At 47.5% G+C, this 25476-nt stretch overlaps 1 protein-coding gene across 1 annotated transcript in view; it reads left to right on the forward strand.

Annotated features, from left to right (window-relative positions):
- The window catches only part of LOC135213793 (uncharacterized), a 293734-nt gene that overhangs the window by 170546 nt on the left and 97712 nt on the right, over window positions 1–25476 (forward strand). The window contains exons 24-26 of the mRNA XM_064247921.1: window positions 16031–16221; window positions 16817–17009; window positions 18587–18750. Of these exons, the coding sequence (XP_064103991.1) occupies window positions 16031–16221; window positions 16817–17009; window positions 18587–18750 (548 nt within the window). The remainder of the gene's footprint in view (window positions 1–16030; window positions 16222–16816; window positions 17010–18586; window positions 18751–25476) is intronic.

Genomic DNA, 25476 nt, shown 5'->3' on the forward strand with positions numbered 1-25476 from the left:
CTTGCTGGAGGGACTGGACGGTCCTACTCCTCAAGACGCTGTCACTCCGGAGATCCAGAGGAACTTTGCCGAGGTCATTGTGCTGATTCGTTAGCACAACGACCTTGGGGAAGGATCGCCGCTCCCACCATCCGAGCCCATGTCCCGGCTCGAGTCGTTTTGGGGCCCGAAGAGGGAACCCAAACCGACGGTGGGTCTGCCGCGGTCAGAGCTGGCTGACTCTGTCCTGGACCAGGTGGAGTCTCTCATTTCCGGATGGGAGGATTCACTGAAGTCAGGCAGGTCATCGAAGCTGCTTCCTCCTCCTCTACAGCGTCAGCGGCGTTTTTATGTGCCATCAGAAGATCCGATGCCGCCCAAACAGGTTAACCCGGAACTAGCAAGGCTAACTCCGGGTGTGTCCCTGCAGCAGCTCCTGTCGGAGAACCTCTGGTTCTCGCAGCAGGAGGCACTTGCCCTGGAATCAACCGCTATGGCGGCGTTTCAGGCGATCTCTTGGTTGGATCTGTGGTCCCTCACAGTATCCAAAGTCGCGACCGACTCCGGGAGTTCTGCTCTTGAGGAAGACCCGGCTTTCAGGAGAGACTGTCAGTCTGGAGGTAGGGCCATTTCCTACCTCGCCCACCAGACGGCAAACCTGTGAGCCAACCTGGTGCTTTGTCGTAGGGACACAGTCCTTACACGAGTAACCAGGGGGCTGGGCACGAGGCGGCACTCGGACTTCGCAACGGACACATTAGGAGTTCCTCCTCTCTCTTTCCTGGAGAGATGGTGGACGCTGCGGTGGAGAGGCGGCGCACTGATGACAGTGACCGCCTGGTTCACTAGGCAGTCTCGAAGGCTTGTGGGAAGCCTCGAGCTACTGCGGCTAAACCAAAGAGTTTAGCTAGCGCTTCCTCGGCCGCTAAGACGGTTGCGCCTTCTAAGCCCCGAGGAAAGACTCTTCCTTCTACTTCTGTCAGGGGAGGTCGACATCAGCCCCTCTCCCAGCCCTCTTTTCCCCGAGGAGGAGCAGGGAAGAAGTCGAAGAGAGGTGGGAAACGCTAGGGATGGCGTTCCCCCTCCCCTGCTGCCAGAAGTGGGGGAATGCCTAGCGAGCCATTGGGCAACGTGGCAGCGCTACGGTGCCGAGACCTGGATAGTAGACGTCCTTCGGGAGGGATATCTACTACCCTTCGAATCTCGGCCACCCCTCACCTCCAACCCGGTCCATCTTTAGACCTACGTCTAGGGTTCATCAAAGGACATCGCTCTTCGACAGGAGATACAGACCATGCTGAGCAAATGAGCTGTAGAGATCGTCAGAGATCGGTCACCGGGCTTCTACAGCCGCCTTTTCCTGGCGAAGAAGTCTTCGGGGGGCTGGCGCCCAGTGATAGATCTCTCTCCCCTGAACCAATTCGTTCGCCAGTCTCGGTTCACGATGGAGACGGCACGTTCCGTGCTCGACTCCATCAGGGAGAACGATTTCATGCTTTCAGTGGACTTGAAGGACACGTATTTTCAGATACCCGGGGTCCATCAATCCTCCAGGAAGTACCTCCACTTCATCCTCGACGGGACGGTGTACCAATTCAGGGCACTTTGCTTCGGTCTCTCAACCGCCCCACAGGTGTTCACGCGAGTGTTCTCTGGTGTCTGCTTGGCCCCATTCGCACGGGATACGTCTTTTGAGGTTTGTTCCGATACGTAATACAAACCCTCGGTCCTTTAACAATAGGAAGTAGCTAGCGGCAGCTGGAATGGTCATAAGCTTCGAACAAGGGGAGAACGGTAGTTAACTGCTTGTCCGATCGTCGCGCGGCACAAATCACTTTTGCTTTCGGCCGTGTGGAGACAGGACGTGTTCGTCATCGCTCTGCCCGCTATTGTCGTTGCTTTGATTAATTCAGCCCTCTTTCTGGTTTGTTAGTGTGGTATATGAATTGTAAGTACTTTATTGCATTTTTTTATTGCATTGACTGAATCATGAGTGATCAAGAAATGGAGATTTTGCCGCGCCCCCCAGTCGCCCGTAGTGTGTGTCCCGGGCTGGAGGGGCGTAGATGCGGCGGATTTAGATCTTTTGTGGACGTGGATCCGCATGAGGTGTGTACTCGTTGCCGGGGGCGAGAATGCTCCCAGGACGAGCCATGTATTACTTGTATGAATTGGTCCGAGGCGCAGTGGGTTCTGTACGAGGGCAGGAAGAGACTTAGGCCTCCAAAGAAGTCATCGAAAAGCTCTCCAGTGACTCCTTTGGTAACTGACACTTCGTCTTCCTTCCTGCCTCCCGGTCAGCCCCCACGTTTCGCGCCTTCCCCTGCGGGGGGGGTAGCGGAGTCCTTCTCCTCGCTCGATCCGTCGAGTGTGGAGGAGGGCGCCCGCTACCCGGACGTCCAGTTGTATTCGGGGTCTTCCGTCCGCTCTGGGTGGGGTTCGTCTCCCCCAAGGCGCGAGGGAACCCCTCTTACTAACCCGACTGTTGCTTCTGCAGATGTGCCACCAGTGAAGGACGACCTTGGACAGGTGTGGGAGTCGCTGGGGCTGCAGGGAGTGCCAAGCATTCAGGGGTTGATTCAGCGGTTGGCGGGGTCGGCAGTGGTCACACATGGTGTGGTGGCCACTACCACTACCACTATCACAACACCAGCCTATGACATGCCACCGCATCTAGTGTATACGCCGCATGTAATGACGGTGACGCCTACAGCTGCGGTACACAAACCCATTACTGCCGTGTCAAAGAGGACGGTGCCACCGCCACCTGGTTTCTTTGTGCTGCCGACCCCGGACTTCCGCTGCCCTAAGAGTACTCCCCTAGACCTGCCGCCAGTGCCAAGAATGACGGTAGCTGCCGACAGGACGCCTGGCTCTCCTGTGGTTCCTGCCGTACCTGCCATACCTGTTGCTGTCCCTGCTGCTCCTTTTATTTCAGACGCTGCTGTGCCTGCTGTTCCTGCTGTTCCTGCTGTTCCTGTCCCTGCTCCTGTCGCTCCTGTTGTTGGTGGTGCTGCTACAGTCTCAGGTCCTTCCGGACAGGTGCAGTCGGGCCCTGTTGCTTCGGCAACTGCCCCGGCTCCCTCCTGGATGGAAGACCTGACGTCTGTCCTGCGGAGCCTGGCGAAGAAGAGGAGGAAGAAGAGGAAGGTGTCGTCGTCGTCTTCGTCGTCTTCTTCGTCGTCTGCTGCCTCCTCTTCCCCTTCGACTTCTAAGGCTACCAAGCCGAAGAAGAAGAAGGCTGCCTCCTCCCCCCCTAAGAAGACTCCTTCGGGATCTTCTAAGGGCCCGTCTCGCTCTTCTGCTGGTCCTCCTGTTCCTTCGGGAACGGGGCCCGTCTCTTCCTCTGCAAAGAAGACGACGACGGGGACCAGAGGAGTACCAGCCTCGGCTGGTACGTCCTCGCCTGGTGTTAGCGGTTCTGCCGCTAAATCAGGATCCGTCTCGGCTGCTTCTCGTTCGCGAGAAGTACCGAGTGGACGCTCTTCCACGGGAGACCGTCCAGCCAAAGTTTTGACGCCCGAGCTTGCTCGCCGTCAAGACCGAGGCGCGGAGCAGAAGACTGGCGAGAGTTGTGCAGACGACTCTCGCCAGGCCAGTGGACGCTCTCACAGCGACCAGCTGGCTGCTCGGGTTGACGTGACGGTCGCTGACCAGCCACGGGTTGAGGCGAGGAAGGGGTCCCTGCGGCCGTTGGTACCAGCCACGGCTGGTACCAGCGGCTCGACGCGCCGAGAGGACGCTCGCCGGTCTCACCGCGACAGCGAGCCTAGCAGGTCACCTGACCGCCGCTCCCATCGGGACCGGTCGGAGACGGTAACCAGCAACAGCTCGCCTGACGCTAGAGATCAGCGTCAACGTTCTCAGCCGAGCCTCTCGCCCCAGGCGAGCGGCAAGGCTAGGCCTGCTGCTCGATCGCCACCGCGGGTTGACGATCAGCAGCAGCCCTCCAAGCACGCTGGTCCTGCCAGCGAGCTAGGGGGGAGCGTCAGGTCTACCTCTCCTGTACCTTCAACCTCCTCGGGCTACACCGGGAGGAGCGAGGTACCTAGGAGTGATCGCGAGAGGTGCGCCGCGATCCCGCTATGACGCCGTATGGACCAGGCACGGTTCTAGGACCGACCAGGACATACGCGCAAGTAGCTGGAGGCAACCGTCAGGGGTCTGCCGCTGTTCCTCCTTCTGAAGGAGGAGTATCTCGGGATCTGTTCTTGCTGGAGGGACTGGACGGCCTACTCCGCAAGACGCGGTTACTCCCGAGATACAGAGGAATTTTGCAGAAGTCATTAAGCTGATTCGTCAGCATAATGACCTTGCGGAAGGATCACCGCTACCACCGGCCGAGCCCACGTCCCGGCTCGAGTCATTTTGGGGTCCGAAGAAGGAACCCAAAATGATGGTGGGGCTACCGCGATCGGAGCTTGCAGACTCGGTCCTGGATCAAGTCGAGAATCTCGTCTCAGGGCGAGAGGATTCGCTGAAATCCGGACAGTCTTCCAAGCTGCTTCCTCCTCCTCTACAGCGTCAGAGGCATTTCTACGTGCCTTCGGAAGACCCGATACTGCTGAAACAGGTTAACCCGGAGTTAGCAAGGCTGACTCCAGGTGTGTCCCTGCAGCAGCTCCTGTCGGAGAACCTCTGGTTCTCGCAGCAGGAGGCACTTGCCCTGGAATCTACCGCTATGGCAGCATTCCAGGCAGTCTCTTGGCTGGATTTGTGGTCCCTCACAATATCCAAAGTAGCGGCCGGCTCTGGGAGTTCTGCTCTCGAAGACGACGCCATTGGGCAACTTGGCAGCGCTACGGTGCCGAGAACTGGATAGTAGACGTCCTTCGGGAGGGATATCTGCTACCCTTCGAGTCTCGGCCCCCCCTCATCTCCAAACCGGTCCATCTACAAACCTATGTCCGGGGATCATCAAAGGACAACGCTCTTCGACAGGAGATCAAGACCATGGTGGCGAAACGAGCTGTAGAGATCGTGGAGGACCAATCATCGGGCTTTTACAGCCGCCTTTTCCTAGTGGAGAAGGCATCGGGGGGCTGGCGTCCGGTGATAGACCTCTCTCCCCTGAACCGCTTCGTTCGCACGACGCGGTTCACGATGGAGTCGGCACGCTCGGTGCTCGACTCGATCAGGGGGAACGATTTCATGCTTTCAGTGGACTTGAAGGACGCGTATTTTCAAATACCCATCCATCAGTCCTCCAGAAAGTACCTCCGCTTCATCTTCGACGGGACGGTGTACCAATTCAGGGCACTTTGTTTCGGTCTGTCAACCGCCCCACAGGTGTTCACGCGAGTGTTCACTCTGGTGTCAGCTTGGGCCCATTCGCACGGGATATGTCTTCTGAGGTATCTCGACGATTGGCTGGTCCTGGCGAGCTCCCGCTCGCAGTTGCTGCAGGACAGAGATCGATTCCTCAAGTTTTGTCGCGATCTGGGGATCGTGATAAACTACGAGAAGTCCGATCTCGAACCCAAGCAGAAGATGAGGTACCTGGGTATGCTGATAGACACGGTAGCAGGGCAGGTCTTTCCCGCAGACTTGCGTATCAGCAAATTCAGGGAGGCAGCCGGCCGGTTCCTGTCTCGGCAGGAACAGGCAGCACAGCAATGGCAAGTCGTGATCGGCCATCTGTCGTCACTCGAGAAGTTAGTCCCTCACGGGCGTCTTCACCTGCGGTCTCTCCAGTGGAGGCTAAGGGAGAGTTGGTCTCAGGCGAAGGATCCTCCTTACTTTCCCGTGGCTCTCACGGACAAGGTGAGGCAGGACCTAGCCTGGTGGCTCGACGACAAGAACCTCTTAAGAGGAGTGCCCATACGCACTCCCCCCCCGGAGATGCTGCTGTTCTCAGACGCATCGACCGAGGGATGGGGCGCACACCTGGAGGAGTTGCTGACTGCAGGTGTGTGGGACCATCACGAAAAGCACCTTCACATCAATGTCCTGGAACTCAAGGCGGCGTTCTATGCTCTCCAAGAATTTCAGGACCGCTTGGTGGGACACTCAGTGGTGTTGATGTGTGACAACACCAAAGTAGTGGCATATGTCAACAAGCAGGGGGGCCTAGTGTCTCTTCCGCTTCACCAGTTGACGGTGCAGGTGCACGAGTGGGCCACGGCTCACTCGATAGAGCTGTCAGCACGCTACATTCCAGGCAAGAGGAATGTAGTAGCGGACAAGCTCAGCCGTCGGGATCAGGTGATAGGAACCGAATGGTCTCTACACCAAGATGTGGCGGAAAGGCTCTTCAACCTGTGGGGGCGACCGGTCGTAGACCTGTTCGCCACCCGGCACAACAGAAAACTTCAGGTTTTCTTTTCAGCCGTGCCGGACCCATGGGCAGCTGCAGAGGACGCTCTCCAACACCCCTGGGACAACCTCTTCGTTTACGCCTTTCCTCCCTTCTGTCTGATTCGGAAAGTGATCAGTCGAGTGCTGGTCACTCCCAATCTCAGAATGATCCTGGTGGCTCCCAAACGACCTCAAGCCGTTTGGTATCCGGACCTGCTGGCTCTTCTTGCGGACGCACCGAGAGAGCTACCCAATTGGCACAACCTTCTAGCCCAGCCACACGTAGAACGGTACCACCAAGCAGTCCAGTCCCTTCAACTTCACGGCTGGCTGTTATCCACCATCTCTTGCGAACGAGAGGCTTTTCTCGTAGCGCAGCAACAGAGATGGCTGGACACGTCCGACAGTCCTCTGCAGCTGTGTACCAGGGGAAGTGGGCCGTCTTCTGTGGTTGGTGTCGTAGACAGGGTCTGTCTCCTCTCAGAGCCACTCTTCAGCAGGTAGCGGATTTCCTCGTGTTTCTTCGCCGAGAGAAGCTCCTCTCAGTACCCACAGTTAAAGGATATAGAGCCGCCCTGGCTCTCGTCCTAAAACTGAGGGGACTGGACATCTCGAACTCGTTCGAGATCTCCTTGCTAATGAGGAGCTTCGAAAGGTCTTGCCCACCCAGGGAACTCAGGCCCCCTGCGTGGGATGTGACTCTCGTCCTTAGGAGTTTGACTCGAAGACCCTTCGAGCCACTCCGAGAGTCGTCAGACAGGGATCTGACCCTCAAGACCCTCTTCTTGCTGGCCCTGGCATCGGCGAAGAGAGTAGGAGAACTACATGGTCTTTCTTATGATGTTAAACACACCAGAGGCTGGGGATCTGTGACGCTCGATTTCGTCCCGAACTTCGTAGCCAAGACTCAGAATCCGTCGATCCCTGACGACAGGTTCGAGTCTTTCACGATCCCCTCCCTTCTGGACTTCACCGATAACGATGCGGATGAGATGCTGCTTTGTCCTGTGAGGGCGCTACGGCGCTATCTGAAGAGAACTTCGACACCTCAGCCTGGAGTGTCGAACGCCTCTTCGTTAGACAACCGGGGTAAACCAAAGAAAGAAGAAAGAAGTTTTCCCAAGAAGAACCGCTTTTCTTTTCTGGGGGGCTATTGTTAGGTGATCAGGAGAGCGTACGAGGCTGATGGTAGCGACGACATCCTTACGCTCCGACTGAGAGCCCACGAAGTCAGAGGTATCGGACCCTCCTTAGCGTTCCGTAAGAACTTCTCCGTGGCGCAGGTCTTGAAGGCAGGTGTCTGGGCCAACCAGACCACCTTCACGTCCTTCTACCTTCGGGATATTGCCCACAAGTCCTTGGATACTTTTTCCTTGGGACCTGTGGTGGCTGCTCAACACGTTGTGTAAGCTTACCCAGCACCCGAGCAGGCAGAACAGCATCGATTCCTGGTATGACTGGGAGAATGAATGAGCGAATGAGAGTGTGACTGGCTTCTCTTCACCATCTTTCTCTACCTCTACCTGTGGGCAGAGGGATACGGTCGTCACCACGCTGGAAGGGAGTCAGATGCAGGTAAGCTACTCGACCGAGCTCCATCCTATCCCTTTCACTAGGGATAGGAGCGTATATCCACCACTTTCTCCTACAAGGGGAGGAAGTGGATGCCTACATGAGACAAACCCATGACTTTATATTTGCTCCTGTACAGGAACAAGTTCTTACAATGCTGGTACGAAGAGATATGCTTGCCTCTCTCTTAGTACCCGGCCCAGAGGTCTGACCATTGATCCTGCGGTGCACACCCCGATCAATCGGACAGAGGCTTGGATCCCTCCCTCGCTCTTACGACCAGGGAGGCACTCCAAGGATGGACGAACACCAGTCTGTTCATCAAAAGACTCAGATTCCTCCCACCAAGAAGTGAGTCTTCCTATTGTTAAAGGACCGAGGGTTTGTATTACGTATCGGAACAAATGACAATTTGTCGAAAATTGCATTTTTCCTAACTATACAAACCTGAGGTCCTTTACATATAGTCCCTCCTCATGCCACCCCTCACTCTGCGTATTTTGCATGGGCCAAAAGCAAAAGTGATTTGTTTACCTCCCAGTGACGATCGGACAAGCAGTTAACTACCGTTCTCCCCTTGTTCGAAGCTTACGACCGTTCCAGCTGCCGCTAGCTACTTCCTATTGTTAAAGGACCTCAGGTTTGTATAGTTAGGAAAAATGCAATTTTCGACAAATTGTCATATCTCAACGATTGGCTAGTCCTGGCAAGCTCCTGCTCGCAGTTGCTACGGGACAGGGATCAACTCCTGAGGTTCTGCCGCGATCTGGGGATCGTGGTAAACTTCGAGAAGTCTGATCTCGAACCCAAGCAGAGGATGAAGTACCTGGGTATGCTGATCGACACGGTAGCAGGGCAAGTCTTCCCCGCAGGCTTGCGGATCAGCAGATTCAGGGAGGCAGCCGACCGATTTCTGTCTCGACAGGAACAGTCAGCTCAGCAATGGCAAGTCGTGATCGGCCACCTGTCATCACTCGAGAAGTTAGTTCCTCACGGACGTCTTCACCTGCGGTCTCTCCAGTGGAGACTAAAGGAGAGTTGGTCACAGGCTCAGGATCCACTGTACTTCCCCGTGTCCCTCACGGAGGAGGTAAGGCAGGACCTAGCCTGGTGGCTCGACGACAGGAACCTCTTAAGCAGAGTTCCCCTATGCACCCCCCCCCCCCCCCCGCCCCCCTCCCCAGAGATGTTGCTGTTTTCAGACGCATCAACCGAGGGATGGGGCGCACACCTGGAGGAGTTGCTGACTGCAGGTGTGTGGGACCATCACGACAAGCACCTTCACATCAATGTTCTGGAACTTAAGGCGGCGTTTTACGCCCTCCAAGAGTTTCAGGACTGCTTGATGGGACACTCAGTGGTGTTGATGTGCGACAACACCACAGTAGTGGCATACGTCAACAAACAGGGGGGGCCTAGTGTCTCTCCTGTTGCACCAGTTGACTGTGCAGGTGCACGAGTGGGCCGTGGCTCACTCAATAGAGCTGTCAGCACGCTACATTCCAGGCAAGAAGAATGTAGTAGCAGACAAGCTCAGCTGTCGGGATCAGGTGATAGGAACCAAATGGTCTCTACACCCAGACGTGGCGGAAAGGCTCTTCAACCTGTGGGGGGGCGTCCAGTCGTAGACTTGTTTGCCACCCGGCACAACAGAAAACTCCAGGTTTTCTTTTCAGCTGCGCCGGACCCATGGGCAGCTGCAGAGGACGGTCTTCAACACCCGTGGGACAACCTCTTCGCGTACGCCTTTCCTCCCTTCTGTCTGATTCGCAAGGTGATCAGCCGAGTGCTGACCACCCCGAATCTCAGGATGATCCTGGTGGCTCCCAAATGGCCTCAAGCCGTTTGGTATCCGGACCTGCTGGCTCTGCTTGCGGAAGCACCGAGAGAGATTCCCCCTTGGCACAACCTTCTAGCCCAGCCACACGTTGAACAGTACCACCGAACAGTCCAGTCCCTACAATTTCACGGCTGGCTGTTATCCACCATCTCTTGCGAACAAGAGGCTTTTCTTGCAGCGCAGCAACAGAGATGGCTGGACACGTCCGACAGTCCTCTGCAGCTGTGTACCAAGGAAAGTGGGCTGTCTTCTGTGGTTGGTGTCGTAGATTGGGTCTATCTCCTCTCAGAGCCACTCTTCAGCAGGTAGCGGATTTCCTCGTTTTTCTTCGCCGAGAGAAGCTCCTCTCCGTCCCCACAGTCAAAGGATATAGAGCCGCCCTGGCACTGGTCCTAAAACTGAGGGGACTGGATATCTCGAATTCCTTCGAGATCTCCTTGTTTATGAGGAGCTTCGAAAGGTCTTGCCCACCCAGGGAACTCAGGCCCCCTGAGTGGGACGTGACTCTCGTCCTTAGGAGTTTGACTCGAAGATCATTCAAGCCACTCCGAGAGTCATCAGACAGGGATCTGACCCTCAAGACCCTCTTCTTGCTGGCCCTGGCATCGGCGAAGAGAGTAGGGGAACTTCATGGTCTGTCTTTCGATGTAAAGCATTCCAGGGGATGGGGATCTGTGACGCTCGATTTCGTCCCGAACTTCGTGGCCAAGACTCAGAATCCGTCGATCCCTGACGACAGGTTCGAGTCTTTCACAATCCCATCCCTAATGGATTTCACCGACAACGATACAGATGAGATGCTGCTTTGTCCTGTAAGGGCGCTACGGCGCTATCCGAAGAGAACTCGACACCTCAGGCCTGAGTGTCGACGCCTCTTCGTTAGCACTGCGGTGACCAAGAAGTAAGTATCCAACAACACACTTTCTTTCTGGCTGCGTGAGGTGATCAGGAGGGCGTACGAAACTGATGGTAGTGACGACATCCGTACCCTTCGTCCGAGAGCCCACAAAGTCAGAGGTATTGGTTCTTCGCTTGCGTTTCGCAAGAACTTCTCCGTGGCGCAGGTCCTGAAGGCAGGTGTCTGGGCCAACCAGACTACCTTCACGTCCTTCTACCTTCAGGATATTGCCCACAAGTCCTTGGATACTTTTTCCTTGGGACCTGTGGTGGCTGCTCAACACGTTGTGTAGCTTACCCAGCACCCAAGCAGGCAGAACAGCATCGATTCCTGGTGTGACTGTAGGAATGAATGAGTGAATGAGAGTGCGACTGGCTTCTCTTCCCCATCTTTCTCTCCCTTTACCTGTGGGCAGAGGGACACGATCGTCACTACGCTGGAAGTGGAAGAGATGCAGGTAAGCTACTCGACCGAGCCCCATCCTATCCTTTTCATTAAGGATAGGAGTAAATATCCACCACTTCTCCAACAAGGGGTGGGAAGGGGATGCCAACAAGAGACAAACCCATAACTTTGTTTCCTCTTGCAAACAGGAACAAGTTCTTGCTTGCTGGTACGAAGAGATATGCTTGCCTCTCTCTTAGTACTTGGTCCAGAGGTCTGACCATTGATCCTGCGGTGCACACCCCGATCAATCGGAAAGAGGCTTGGATCCCTCCCTCGCTCTTATGACCAGGGAGGCATTCCAAGGTTGGGCGAACACCAGTCTGTTCACAAAGACTCAGATTCCTTCCACCAAGAAGTGAGTCTTCCTATTGTTAAAGGACCGAGGGTTTGTATAATGTATCGGAACAAATGACAATTTGTCGAAAATTGCATTTTTCCTAACTATACAATCCTGAGGTCCTTTACATATAGTCCCACCTCATGCCACCCATCACTGCGTTTTTTTGCATGGGCCTAAAGTAAAAGTGATTCTTCACCTCCCAGGCGCGCGCACTGTCGGACAAGCAGTTAACTACCGAACTCCCTTGTTCAAAGCTTACGACCGTTCCAGCTGCCGCTAGATACCTTCCTATTGTTAAAGGACCTCAGGTTTGTATAATTAGGAAAAATGCAATTTTTGACATTGTCATTTTTTGACCATTTCGGTAGAGTTAAAGTTGACCGAACGTTGAAATTTTGGCACTTATCATTATTTATATGAAAATATTTCAAAACTGATAAAAGCTACAACCATGGGTTGTTTGTAGTTGTATTTTGCATGAAATTGCGCACATTTCCATATATAAAACTTTATGCAACGGCTAATTTAAAATGGTGCAAACATTACAACAATCGCACGTATGATTTTTTCGGAAGAGTTACCGCAGGGACGTAAGGAAAAGTTTTTTTTCATAAATTCACCATAAATCAAAATATTGTGCTAGAGACTTCTAATTTGTTGCAAAATAAAGGTAAATGATTGAATATTACTAAAATATAAGAGTTTTAGCTTACAATTGCGTTTTTTGACGATTTCGGTAGTCAAAGTTGACCGAAGGTTGAAATTTTGGCACTTATCGTTATTTATATGAAAATATTTCAAAACTGATAAAAGCTACGATCATGAGTATTTTATTGTTGTATTCTACATAAAATTGCACACATTTTCATGTATAATACTCCATGTAACCGCTAATTTAACATGGTGCAAAAATTATGTCAAAGTGACAAAATAATTTCTGAGATGTGTCACTGATACTTTTTGGTGCGATAAGAAAAGAAATTCGCGCTTGCGCGCCTGCGTAACTATTTTAAACAAAACAACACCTTGATCTGGAACTCCCAGCATCCCCCAAGGCACGTGATTCAAAAGTTTTCGGCTGGTAGATATATAAGTATTTTTCCGCGAATTTTAAAAAAAAACTTTTCTATGTTGACGTAAAATATGTCCAATCGGCACCTGACAGACAATTTATCTAGACGTAAAATACGTCCAATAGGCGTTTAAGGGTTAATGTACATTTCTTCATTTGCAATATGCAATACTTAAAAAAAATTTTCTTTAATCCTTAGAATTTCTTTAATCTTAGCCATCTGTGCCAGGTAGAGTGGTTACTGCCGACTGCACAGCTTAGATTTTTACTGCAAATGTTACCACAGTATAAGTGTTATTATTGCAAGTGAAATTCTGCAAGGTTTGTAGGGAAATCTATGGAAATATGATTTTTTTCATCAGATAACTTGATGATATGTTGGAAGTAAACCTTATTTAAGCATACTTGACAAGTAAAAAGGAGTATGCAAAGCAGCCATGATTTAAAGGACAGTAATCCATTCAGTATCAACTCCAGTGTGTCGTACAAGACTCGCTGTTAGCTGTAACCCTTGAAGTCTGTAGACATTGTTAAGGATCTTTTGAACAGAGCATCATTGTGTGACCCTCAGTTGCTAACTAATTTTCTGTTTTTATGTTTTGTTCTATTCCCTTTGGTGTTCTCCCACCAAGCTGTCCCACTTCTTCCAACTTAACTCATTCCAATTTTTACCTCTTGCTGAATAACAAATCCTTTGAGCAAGCTCTACGAGTCATGAGGTTTGTCATAAATGATTTTGTTGAACTATCAGAGATAGCAAGCTTTGTTTTAAAACTGAATTTGCTTTGTTTTTGTCATTTACTTTATGTTGGTTCAAATGTTAAATTAACTGTTAAAAGTTCATTTATTTTATTCTATAATGTTTTGAGTTGATTATAACTTCTCATCTTCAGCTCAAACTACACTGTTACTTTTACTAGATGGGTTAAGGTAGTAGATTTTGTTACTTACTGGATTTTACTTTGTCCAGAAAGATACAAACCAGACTTCATACTCTACTGGATAGTCCATTAATTAACTGTTCTATGCATGTGGGTGCTGAAATGAATACCACTGATGCTTGCCTGGCTATCCTAGCAAAGTAGTCTCGTTGTTTCCAGGCCAAGTATCCCATCTTGTCAAAGCTTTGTGCATTCTCCCATTCTTTTGAAGTGCGTGTTGGAAACTTCACTTATATAAAAATATTTTTTTTTTACGATGGCTGAGTCAGGCTGTTTGGGGTCACATGCAACCATAGGCCTGATGATAGAATTTTAATTTTTCCATGACTATTCAGTGACAGCTGAAGTGTATAATTTGCTGCATATCAACCTAGTTGAGCTAGTTAAGTGCAGGTGTGTTTATTGCTGAACTACTCTGAGTGTGTTTTCAGTGTGCTACCTGTTCCCTTACATGTTATTGAATCTACAGCCAGACTAGTATGTATATATTGGTAATTTCACAAACTTTGTGTGAACGAATCTGAGAGACAGTTTTTCTTTCTGTTTAGAGTAATTTTTGCCCAAATTGGTGATTATTTTATGTAGTCATATATGTTGTTTATTTTCCTTTTAGAACTGCTTATTCAGAAATTTTTACCTGAGATCTTTGTTGTTGAACTGAAGTAGGGCATTTCAGCATCCCATTTCTGACAGACAGCCAAGCTTCTATAAGTACCTAAATATGAACCCAGTATTTGACAGCAGGGAAGAAGATAACCTTGTATAGATATTCTTATATTGAAACTTATTTGGGCAACTAAAAACCACAGAGGCTCAGGCACCACTTTTTTTAGAAATGAGAAAAATGCTTCTAAAGTTTATTATCAATTACTCTGCTTCTAGGAAGCATATCGATTTCAACTTGGTACCATATGAAAGCCCTGCTCTTCAGAATGTTTTGAACCATATGAAAGCCCTGCTCTTCAGAATGTTTTGACCCTCAAAAAAAAAAAAAAGTGTGGTGTGCTTGCTTGCAAGCATGTGAAATGTTGCCCTCTCCCCTTCAGTTTGTGTAAAAAAAATGTAAGTGCTTTAAACATACATAAAGAGTGTTACCTGAAGTCAATGCACCTTCCTTGTATTACAGTAACAAGGCTGAAGGGATAAAGGTACCAGATGGGAATAGCATTAAACACATAGATGAGACAGGATACAAATACCGGGGAATAATAGGAGAGGATATAAAATACCAAGAGATGAAGGACACGATCTGGAAAGAATGGCACCGGATAATCCTGATGGGTACTGGTGCTTGGTCCTCAAGACCTAAATTTTATAATCAATTAATCAAAGATCAGGAAAGAATAAATGCAGAGACTTAGGTGATACTCAAGTCAAATGTCAATGCCAGAAATATGATGAAAACCATAAACACATGGGCATTACCTGTAATCAGATACAGCACAGGAGTAGTGGAGTGGATGAAGGCTGAACTCTGCAGCTTAGACCAGAAAATTAGGAAACGCATGACAGTACACAAAGCACTACACCCAAGAGCAAATACAGACAGACTATACAACACGAAAGGAAGGAGGGAGAGGGCTACTAAGCATAGAGGACTGCATCAACATTGAGAGCAGAGCACTGGGTCACTATCTGAAAACCTGTGAAGACAAGTGGCTAAGGAGTGCATGGGAAGAAGGACTGATAAAAGTAGACGAAGACCCAGAAATATACAGACAGGAGAATGACAGACAGAACAGAGGACTGGCACAACAAACCAATGCATGGACAGTACATGAGACAGACCAAAGAAGTGGCCAGCGATGAAACGTGGCACTGGCTACAAAGGGAAGAACTCAAGAAGGAAACAGAAGGAATGCTAACTGTGGCACAAGACAAGGCTCTAAGAACCAGATATATGTCCAAAGAACGATAGATGGGAATAACATCTCACCCATGTGCAGGAAGTGTATATGGAAAACAAGAACATAAACCACATAGCAAGCAAATGACTGGAACTTGCACAGAACCAGTACAAAAAGAGGCATGATTCAGTAGCAAAAGCCCTCCACTGGAGCCTGTGCAAGATACAGCAGCAAGCTTGCAGTAATAAGTGGTACAAACACCAACCTGAGGAAGTAATAGAAAATAATCAGGCAAAGATCCTTTTGGACTATGGTATCAGAACAGGTAGGGTGATATATGCCAATAGACCAGATGTGACGATTGACAAAATCAAGAAGAAAATATCACTCATTGATGTCATAATACCATGGACACTGGAGTAGAAGAGAAAGAATGAGAAAAGATTCTCAAGTATCAAGACCAGAAAATAGAAATAAGAAGGTTATGGGATATGTCAAAGGAAATTGTACCCATAATCATAGGAACACTAGTCACGATCCCAAGATCCTTGAAAAGGAACCTAGAAAAACTAGATATGATGGACTCCTAAGGAGGCAGGATGCAACCCAGAACCTCTCGCCAAAAACCATGCAGTCAAATAGGATGACTAGATAAACCAAAAAAAAGGAAATAATAATAGTACGTACATCATAATATAATAATAATAATAATAATTAATAATAATAGATTTTTTATCAATTTTATTAGCAAATAGATTTGTGTGTGAAGTTTTCAGTTTTGTACTTATATGTTTCAGTTAACGAGGTCTTTGTTAATGGGAAAATTGATGGAATAGATCTTAAAGAAGTATTATCGAAGGCTTTAAAGAGATCATCTGGAACACAGTACATCACGGGTCCTGTGGTTGTTAGTGAAACCTTGGACTTTCTTGGCAAAGCAGAATTTTCACAAGTTAATGACAAGGATTGGAATTCTCATCTTCTTAATGTAAGTACAATACACCACAGAGTTGTACTGTTATACATGGTCCTTATATGTATACTGAACATGAGGTTCAGTGAAGTAAAAAATGCAGTTTTAGAAAATAATCATAGATTTTTTAAGCTTTAGAGTAACACTTGTACTATTAAGCTTACATTGTCTCCTCTTTAGGGAGATATGCATCTGATCTTTGAGTCTTGAACTGTTTTTTAATGGGAAATAATTAGCATTACATATGGAAGCAAATTGCACTTGGATCTTACAATAGACATAAAATGAATTAATTCTCAAAAGGTTTGAAATTCTGTGCTAATAAAAACTTCCATGCCACCTCCTAGGTTTATTTGACCCTCATCAGATGCTCACAGCAATTCACATATGTGCATCTCTTTCATGTAACCTTTGTTACAATATGAGTTCTTGTTTGTTACAATCATGCTTTGCATAATACCATGTACAGTAATAATATTAATTGCACTAAATCTGTGTATGTTTTTCTCCGTGAAAAGTGTAGTATGTATGTATATGTAATAACATTTACCATAGTTTTTCATTCAATGTACTAAATGGAACAAATTTTTATTCTCATCATCTGTTTCAGGTTGTGCAAAGGAATTTTAGTGGGAAGATTGATGGAGTCAAGACTTTCCTCCAGCCTATGGAAGTGAAGAAAATATTTGCTCCAGATAGAATTAATAACATCAGTGTGATTGATTTGTATGATGTAATTCTTTCGAAGTCACGTGATCAGACTGTAACTGGTTATTATACATTTGCAGGAAATGTTAATGCAGGTAAGTACAAAATTATTTTCATAAAGCGATGGAAGTAGACCACATTATTTAACCAGACCACTTAGTCAATAGATTTTGCTCTCATAGGGATAGTTTGAAGGTTTGCATCTGAGGCTGAACTATATATTTGGCATCCATAGTCTAGAATAACAGTTGCCGTGTACAGTATCATCAATTTTGTCTGTCCTAGACATAACAGTTGCCTTGTACAGTATTGTGAAGTAATTTTTTTATCAAATTTGATACATCTTTGCATTTTGGCTGTTATGTAGGTTTATATACAGTTGACCCCCGCTTATTCGCGGTTCGGCAACTGTGAATTCAGTTATTCATGGATTTTTCTGTGATGCATTTTTTCAATAAATCTCGGAAAATTTGATAATTTGCAGTTTTTTTTGTCATAAAAATTGACTGATTACTGTATTTTCATGTTATTTTTGTGACTAAATACATTTTTTATCATAAAAAAAATTTATTTAGTCACAAATATAACTTTAAAATTAGTGTTAAGTATTTTTAAAGGGATATTTGGTGTTCCAGCTCTTTAGATAAAGTTACTGCAGATTTTCGGTAATTGCCGGAGGTTGTGGTACCTAACCCCCGTGAATATGGGTTCCACTGTACAGGCTTTCCAGTTTAGGTGTATCAGAGATTAAACCTTAGAATTTTTTTTGCTTTACTGATGGGTATTTTTATGACCTCTAATCTTTAATGTCAGTCTTTTCTTTTTTCCAGCTGAACCTTTTTATAAAACATAATTGCTGTGGTCTCTTCTGTTGGAATTGAAAATCTATTGTCTGTTTTATTTAGCATTACTGATGATACATTTGTGTAGTACGTTTGATGCTGAGTGGTAAATAGCAAAATTGTCAATGTAAATATTTTTATTTTCTGAAGGGTATTTGACTACTGAGGCCATTTAATGTTAGTGTAAAGATGGTGCCATTAATAACATTTCCTTGTGGAATTCCATCTTCAAGTTGGGAAAGTGTGAATGAATATAATCAATTCGTGATTGTCCCTTGCAGTGTGTATGGGAATTAGTTCTTTGACATCGATCCATGTTGTCTCAATACGCAGAGGAGGGCTGACAAACTTCATGTTCTAAAGACCTTAGTAGAAACCTCCTTTTTGCCTCCTCCTTTACCTAGGGTTCTGCAAAGCCCCATAGGTATTCAAAACTTATGACACCCTTGGACTCAGGATGCTATATTTAAGATTATGTTCATAATGAACAATATTTTTGCAGAATTAGTTTTTTTTTCTTAACTTGATACCTTCATTTTCCCACTCCCCCTTCCTTTTGGAATTATGGGTCATGGTTTGGGCTTGCATGGTGGGGTCTTTGTCTTTCAGGGTTTAGCAAACTTGAGCAGCTGGGAGAGCCATTGCAAAGGACAAGACTAATAATTATTAATTAAAAACATGAATTAGGTTGGAAACTTTATAACTTTATAAAAGTACAAAAATTTGATTGTGTACTTGAAGGCTAGTGTGAAAGGACAGAAAGTGCTGAAATGTTGCTTTGTTGTGCAGTGATTTTTTCCACAATATTGCCTCATTATATCCTCTTTCAGATACAGTACAGGGTAATGCCATTAATGGCATTGATCTTGGTAATCTCTTGTTGGTTGACAAACTCGCTGATACTCAGATGAATGTCACTTTCAAAAGCAATGTGGAATTTGCTGGAGGCTTATCTACCAGTACAAATATATTGAATGGATGTAATATAACTGAGGTAAGTGCTGTGTTAGTGAACTTAAAATATTTAATGTAAATTATTGCCATCAAACTTTTATCTTTTAAGGAGTGGTGTAGCATGTCTTGAAAGTAATTTTAGCTATCTTATGTATTGAAAGGAATTTGTGCTGCAATATTATTTAGTAAAGGTATATACAAGGAACTTGTTTGTTACTTTTTGTCAGGCTTGCATTGAGCTAGACGCTTATTATTACGGGTAATTACGTCATTTATGAGATTGTTGGGCGAGGGGTATATGATAGGTCGCAAGCAGTTCATACGTTCAAGAATCAACATTGGCAAGAAACTAGCTAAGAAGTAACCAAATGCAGAGGAAACGAAGGTTTGACCAACAGCTGGGCTTGATCAGGAGGTGGGAGAGAAAGTTGAACAGTTGGCATGAAGGTAGGGATAACATATGGGGAAGGTGATAAGGCATGCAAATCTCAACCAGGAACTGCTGAGCAACCATTGGAAAGAGGAAACATCCTGAGGGTAAGACCTCCTTTGGCAAGGATATATTGTAGGCATGAGACTTGATAATTGTGGTGCCAGAATGACAAAACAAATGTTATTACTCGCCAACACATAGTTACTTGTATACTGCCTTTGTGCATATTTATATCATTGACTCAAGTGGTCGATCCCTGCATGCACTGCAAGTAAATTCAAGATCCCTGTAACTTGAAGGGCATTGTCAATGAGTCCTTATCAAAAGGTGCCAGGAAAATCCACAGGAAAACCATAGTACTTACTGCCCTTTCCAATGCAAAAAGTGAATTGCTCAGTAGTGCAGTTCATTTAAAACTAAATCAGGAGTACAGCACCATGCAATTATCTGTGGCAGAACGGAGAGAACCAGAGGTGAGTGTTGTTATTATGGGGAAGCAGTTAAGTAGATATTCCTGGCTTAATCAAACAAAATCCCCATAAAAACAAAGTAGGAATAAACTCTACACAGCCATAAAATACTGCAAGAGAAAAACTCCAAACTGTTGCATAGGAACCCAAAATTGGCACACAAAAAAAAGTTATGTGACCAACAAAGCTGAAATTTACTTTACTAATGAAATTATGTTAAAATTAACAAAATTAACAGAACTGCAATACACTGACAATGGAAGGGCTGGCAGCCTCAGTCCAGTGACAACAGTTGCCAGCAGAAAGATAAAAAAAACAAAGTAAATCTCTTGGTAATGAACATCATGTCAAGAGGATGAGATACAAAAGTAAGGTGGCGAGACATAGTAAACCATGACTAGCTCAGCAAAAGTCATCTGATCGTGCCTAGGTGGTCTTGGAATGAATAGCAGCACATCATTTTGAATTTAAAGAGCACAGAGCAATGGGCAGTTTTAGTTTGCACCCCATTGGTGTTGAGTGGTGTCTGCACAAAGGGATCTTTCTTCCACTTTTGAAAGTGGTGTACCAGGATGCTTGTAAGAAAAAAAAAAAGGGTATACCTTGAAATTTTTAATTTAAAATATTTGAATAATTGAAGGCAAACTTCCATGTAGAGTTATTTTTATTTTTAATACCTGATATTTGAGATTCATGGAAAATTAGGTAAAATTGGCTGTGTAAGTTAGTAATTGCTAAATGGCAACTGCAGTTTTTTCTATTGAGTTAGTGTTTGCTGAAGTACAGTAAACTACTTGAGGTATAGAATTGCCGACAATGTAAGTAGGGAAATCTGAAAATAAGACTGTTTATTTATATCTTAAATTATATTTGTTCCGATACGTAATACAAACCCTCGGTCCTTTAACAATAGGACGGTAACTAGCGGCAGCTGGGACGGTCGTAAGCTTCGAACAAGGGGAGAACGGTAGTTAACTGCTTGTCCGATCGTGCGCGCGGGCGAGAGGTGAAGAATCACTTTTGCTTTCGGCCGCGGGTGTGAAGGACGTGTTCGTCATCGCTCTCTGCCCGTTTCATCGTCGTATGCTTTGTTTATATTGTGTTTTCTACTAATGGTTTGTTTGATCTTGAAAATGAAACTGTAAGTACACTGTTTTCATTTTCATTACTTAATTATGAATCAACATGGAGCTATCGCCGTAGATGCGGCGATTTCCGCTCTTTTCATGAAATTGACTTGAATTATGTCTCGGTGCCGAGGGCGGGCGCACTCGCGCCGAGTCATGTATTTTGGGCGAAAGTGTGTACAGGCGGTCCCCGGGTTACGACGGTTCCGGCTTACGACGTTCCGAGGTTACGACGCTTTTTCTTAAATATTCAATGGAAAAATCTGTCCTGGGTTACGACGCTTGTTCCGAGGTTACGACGCTGACGCTTTCCGACGCCTCCGACGTTAACGACGCTTTTAAAAAACGCATACTATGATAAAAATCCTTTATAGTTTAGCACAGTATATTAATAAAAATAAGTTTCTGGTTAGATTACAACAAAAATTTTGAGATTATGATGATTTTCGACACTTTTTATGTTGTATTTTTCTATGTTTTTTAGTGACGCCTCATATGCGGAACTAGTTTCCGAGCGAATGAATACATACTAGTTTACATATAACAGTCCAAAAGCGCAAATAATGAAAAAATCATTGCTTGTTTCCAGTAATAATAACAAAACGAAGTTTCTGGTTAGATTACAACGCAAATTCCAAGTATCCAAAGAGAGACATTATCCAGTAATTTGATCAGAGAGAGAGAGAGAGAGAGAGAGAGAGGAGAGAGAGAGAGAGAGAGAGAGAGAGAGAGAGAGGCGTCTTCCGACGCTCCGAGTTAAGGACAGAGAAGTGTTCGTTTCGTTAAACGGCCTCTGACTCATGCGAGTAAATGTTTTGTTGATACTAATAATATAAGCCTATTTGAAAGATACGTTTACTTTAATTAGTCTATATGATACGTAAATAGTAATCAACTGTTCTTGTAGCCCTCAATATTTGGCAAAAATCGAAGTATCCAAAGAGAGACATTATCCAGTACGTAATTTGATCAGAGAGAGAGAGAGAGAGAGAGAGAGGAGAGAGAGAGAGAGAGAGACGCTTTGGCAACAATGGTCTCGGGGGTTTTTATAGCTTCCTTCTGCTTGATGATCGTGGATATTGTAGAAGGATTTCGACCATACTCGTTTGCCAAATCGACGATACGAACGCCACGTTCATGCTTTGCTATAATTTCATGTTTTGCTTCCATCGAAATCATTTTCTTGGGTTTTTTCTTATCACCTGCTTTGTCTTTAGCTTTGAGACCCATGGTTAATAATAAAATAGACAAAATAACACGAAAAATAGGCGCAAATACAACGAACTAAACAACGACGTGTTAACATGCAGCACCAACAAACAAACAGACTGAACGCCATTTATCGGTCGCCTATACACTAACAACTCATCGCAAAATCGTATCTCAAATATTTCGTTGTATATCAAAGCTTGTATTTTCGCAAATTTTCTGTTGTATCTCAAAACATTCGTATATTAGGGCAATCGTATGTCAAGTTTCCAATGTAATTTGATCAGAGAGAGAGAGAGAGAGAGAGAGAGAGAGAGAGAGAGAGAGAGAGAGAGAGAGAGAGAGAGAGAGAGAGAGACGCTTTGGCAACAATGGTCTCGGGGATTGACGTAACGTTTATTTTCTGAACAGATAGGACAGAGAAGTGTTCGTTTCATTAAACGGCCTCTGACTCATGGCAGGAAATGTTTTGTTGATACTAAAATATAAGCCTATTTAAAGATACATTTACTTTAATTAGTCTATATGATACGTAAATAGTAATCAGCTGTTCTTGTAGCCCTCAAGATTTTGCAAAATCACTCCAGGTTGTACATAAAACTTCAAGAATGTAGTGTCACCAGAGGATTACAATAGTTTTTACCTTCAAGAACCAGCATTCTTTTATGAAAATAACTCCAGGTTGTACATAAAACTACAGGAAACAACATGTAGTGTAACCAAAGGATTACAAGTAAGGTTTTTATAACTTTTTATTAGTTTAAGACATATTTCCAAGCGTCGTTCCGGCTTACGACGATTTTCGGCTTACGACGCGTCTCAAGAACGGAACCCCCGTCGTAACACGGGGACTGCCTGTAATTGAAAGATGTAAGTACTCTTTTTCATTATATTTTTGCCCTGTGCTTTCGTTGCCGAGAGCTTGATTGCGCTCGGCACGAGCCTCTTATTTTGTATGAATAGAATGCAATGAAAGTGGATTTGCAATGCAGTTTTCTTTTCATTTTCATTTATTAATTGCATCAAATTTAATTTTGGATCAATTTCCGCTCTTACCCGGGAATTAATCCTTACGATTTATTGCTGTGAAAGTGAAAATCGCAAGTGCAGTATTGTTCATTTTCATATATATTTATGATAGCATCATATTATTATGGATCAAGTTTCCGCTCTTACCCGGGAATTGATCTTTCCCCCTGTAAGTTCTATGAAGTGAATCGCAAGTGCAGTATTCTGTTTCATTTTCATATTACTTTTCACTGCTGTGCGGGGGTAGGGGAAGCGAAGGTCTGCCAGGAAGTCGTCGGAAAGCTCTCCCGCGACTCCCTGGGTATCCGATTCTTCGTCTTCTTTCCTGCCCCCCCCCCCCGCTCAGCTTCCTCGTTATTTTGTATTTGGGGTCTTCCTTGCGTTCGGGGTGGGGCATGTCTCCCCCCCGTGCGTGAGGGAACCCCTCTTACTAATCTGTCTGTGCTACCGCAGGTGCTACATCCGTGGGAGACGACCTTGGACAGGTATGGGCCACTGCGGCTGCAGGGCGTGCCTAGCATCCACGATCTGCTGCAGCGTCTAGCGAGGTCTGGGGCGGTGACCTTGGAGCGGTCTCCACTACAACCTTCACGGCCGCTTATGCCGCTTCCCCCCCGCTGGTCTACACTCCCCATGCTGTGTCGGTGACGCCGTCTTGCCGATTCTAGGGCCGGTCGCCGCCGTACCGAGGATGGTATGCCGCCGCCGCTGTGTTTTCTTCGTGTTGCCTGCCCCAGACTTCCGCTGTTCCAGCAGCTCGCCCCTGGACCGGCCGCCAGTACCAGGTTCCCGCTGGCTGCCGATGATTCTACGAGGCGATGGCTGGGCCTGCCGTACCTGTCGCTGATGTGGTTCCCGCTACTGGCTTGGCTGTCCCTTTTGTGTTTACCGCTGCTGCTGTTCCTGCCGAGCTCTGAGCTGGTTGCTGTTCCTGTCGCTCCTGGTTCCTGCGCCTGTCCTGCTGGATGCCTGGTCCTGCCCATGGTGTGTCTTCCCCAGTCCCAGGTCCTTCCGGACAGGTGCAGTCGGGCCGTGTTGCTTCGGCAATAGGCCAGACTCCGGCCTGGATGGAGGACCTGACGACTGTCCTGCGTGAGCTGACGAAGAAGAGGAAGGTGTCATCTTCGTCTTCGTCTGCTGCTGCCTCTTCCCCTTCGACTTCTAAGGCCCATAAGCCGAAGAAGAAGAAGGCTGCCTCCCCCCCCTAAAGAAAAGTCTCCTTCGGGAACTTCTAAGGGCCCGTCCCACCTCGGTGGGACGGGGGGTCCTTCTGCTGGTCCTCCTGCTCCTTCGGGAGCGGGGCCCGTCTCCCCTTCCGTAAGGAAGAGATAGACGGGGACCAGAGGAGTATCGGTTAGCTCTGGTACTTCCTCGCCTGGTGCTAGCGGCGATGCCGCTACGCCAGGTTCCGGCTCGGTCTCTTCGTTCGCGGGAGATCCCGAGTGTACGCTCTCCCTCGGGAGACCGTGCAGCCAAAGTTTCGGCGCCAGAGTTCGCTCGGCGCCAAGACCATGGCACGGAAGCAGCAGAGGCTGGCGAGAACCGCTCAGGTGACTCTCGCCAGGCCAGCGGCCGCTCTCGCAGCGACAGCTGGGTAACCGGGGTTTTCCCCCTAAGAAGACTCCTTCGGGAACTTCGAAGGGCTCGTCACACTCCGGTGTGACGGGGGGTTCTTCTGCTGGTCCTCCTGTTCCTTCGGGAACGGGGCCCGTCTCCCCTTCTGAGAAGAAGAAGAAGACGGGGACCAAGGGTGTGCTGGCTACCGCTGTGTACACCCTCGCCTGGTCTTGGCAGCTCTGCTGCTAAGCCAGCTACCGGCTCGTTTTTTTCTCGTCCGCGAGAAGTTCCGAGTGTACGGTCTCCTTCGGGTGACCGTGCAGCCAAAGTTAAGACGCCTGAGTTCGCTCAGCGTCATGACCGAGGCACGGAGCAGAAGACTGTCGAGAGCCGCTCCGGTGACTCTCGCCAGGCCAGCGCGCTCTCGTAGCGACCAGCCGGTACCTCGGGTGGGACGTGACGGTCTCTGACCGGCCACGGGTTGAGGCTGGGAAGAGGTCCCCCAGGTCCCCTCGACCGACGGTTACCAGCGGTTTTGTGGACGTGCCGCGAGGACGCTCACCGGTCTCACCGCGAAAGTGAGCTCTGCAGGTCACCTGACCGCCGCTCCCACAGGGACCGGGCAGATACGGTGACCAGCAGCAGCTCGTCTGACGCACGGGACCGGGGTCGACGTGCTCAGTCGAGCCGCTCGCACAGGTGAGCGGCACGGCCAGGCCTGCAGATCGATCCCCACCGCGGGTTGGTGATCGGCTGCAGCCCCCCACGTACGCTGGTCCTGCCAGCGAGCGGGGGGGGAGCGTCAGGTCTGTCTCTCCACTACCTTCAACTTCCTCGGGCTACACCGGGAAGAGCGAGGTAGATAGGAGTGATCGTGAGAGGTGCGCCGCTCACGATTCCGTCATGACGCCGCACGTGCCACGTATGGTCCTTCTTAGGAC

This window comes from Macrobrachium nipponense, chromosome 43 (assembly GCF_015104395.2).
Source record: "Macrobrachium nipponense isolate FS-2020 chromosome 43, ASM1510439v2, whole genome shotgun sequence".
Taxonomy (NCBI): Eukaryota; Metazoa; Arthropoda; class Malacostraca; order Decapoda; family Palaemonidae; genus Macrobrachium; species Macrobrachium nipponense.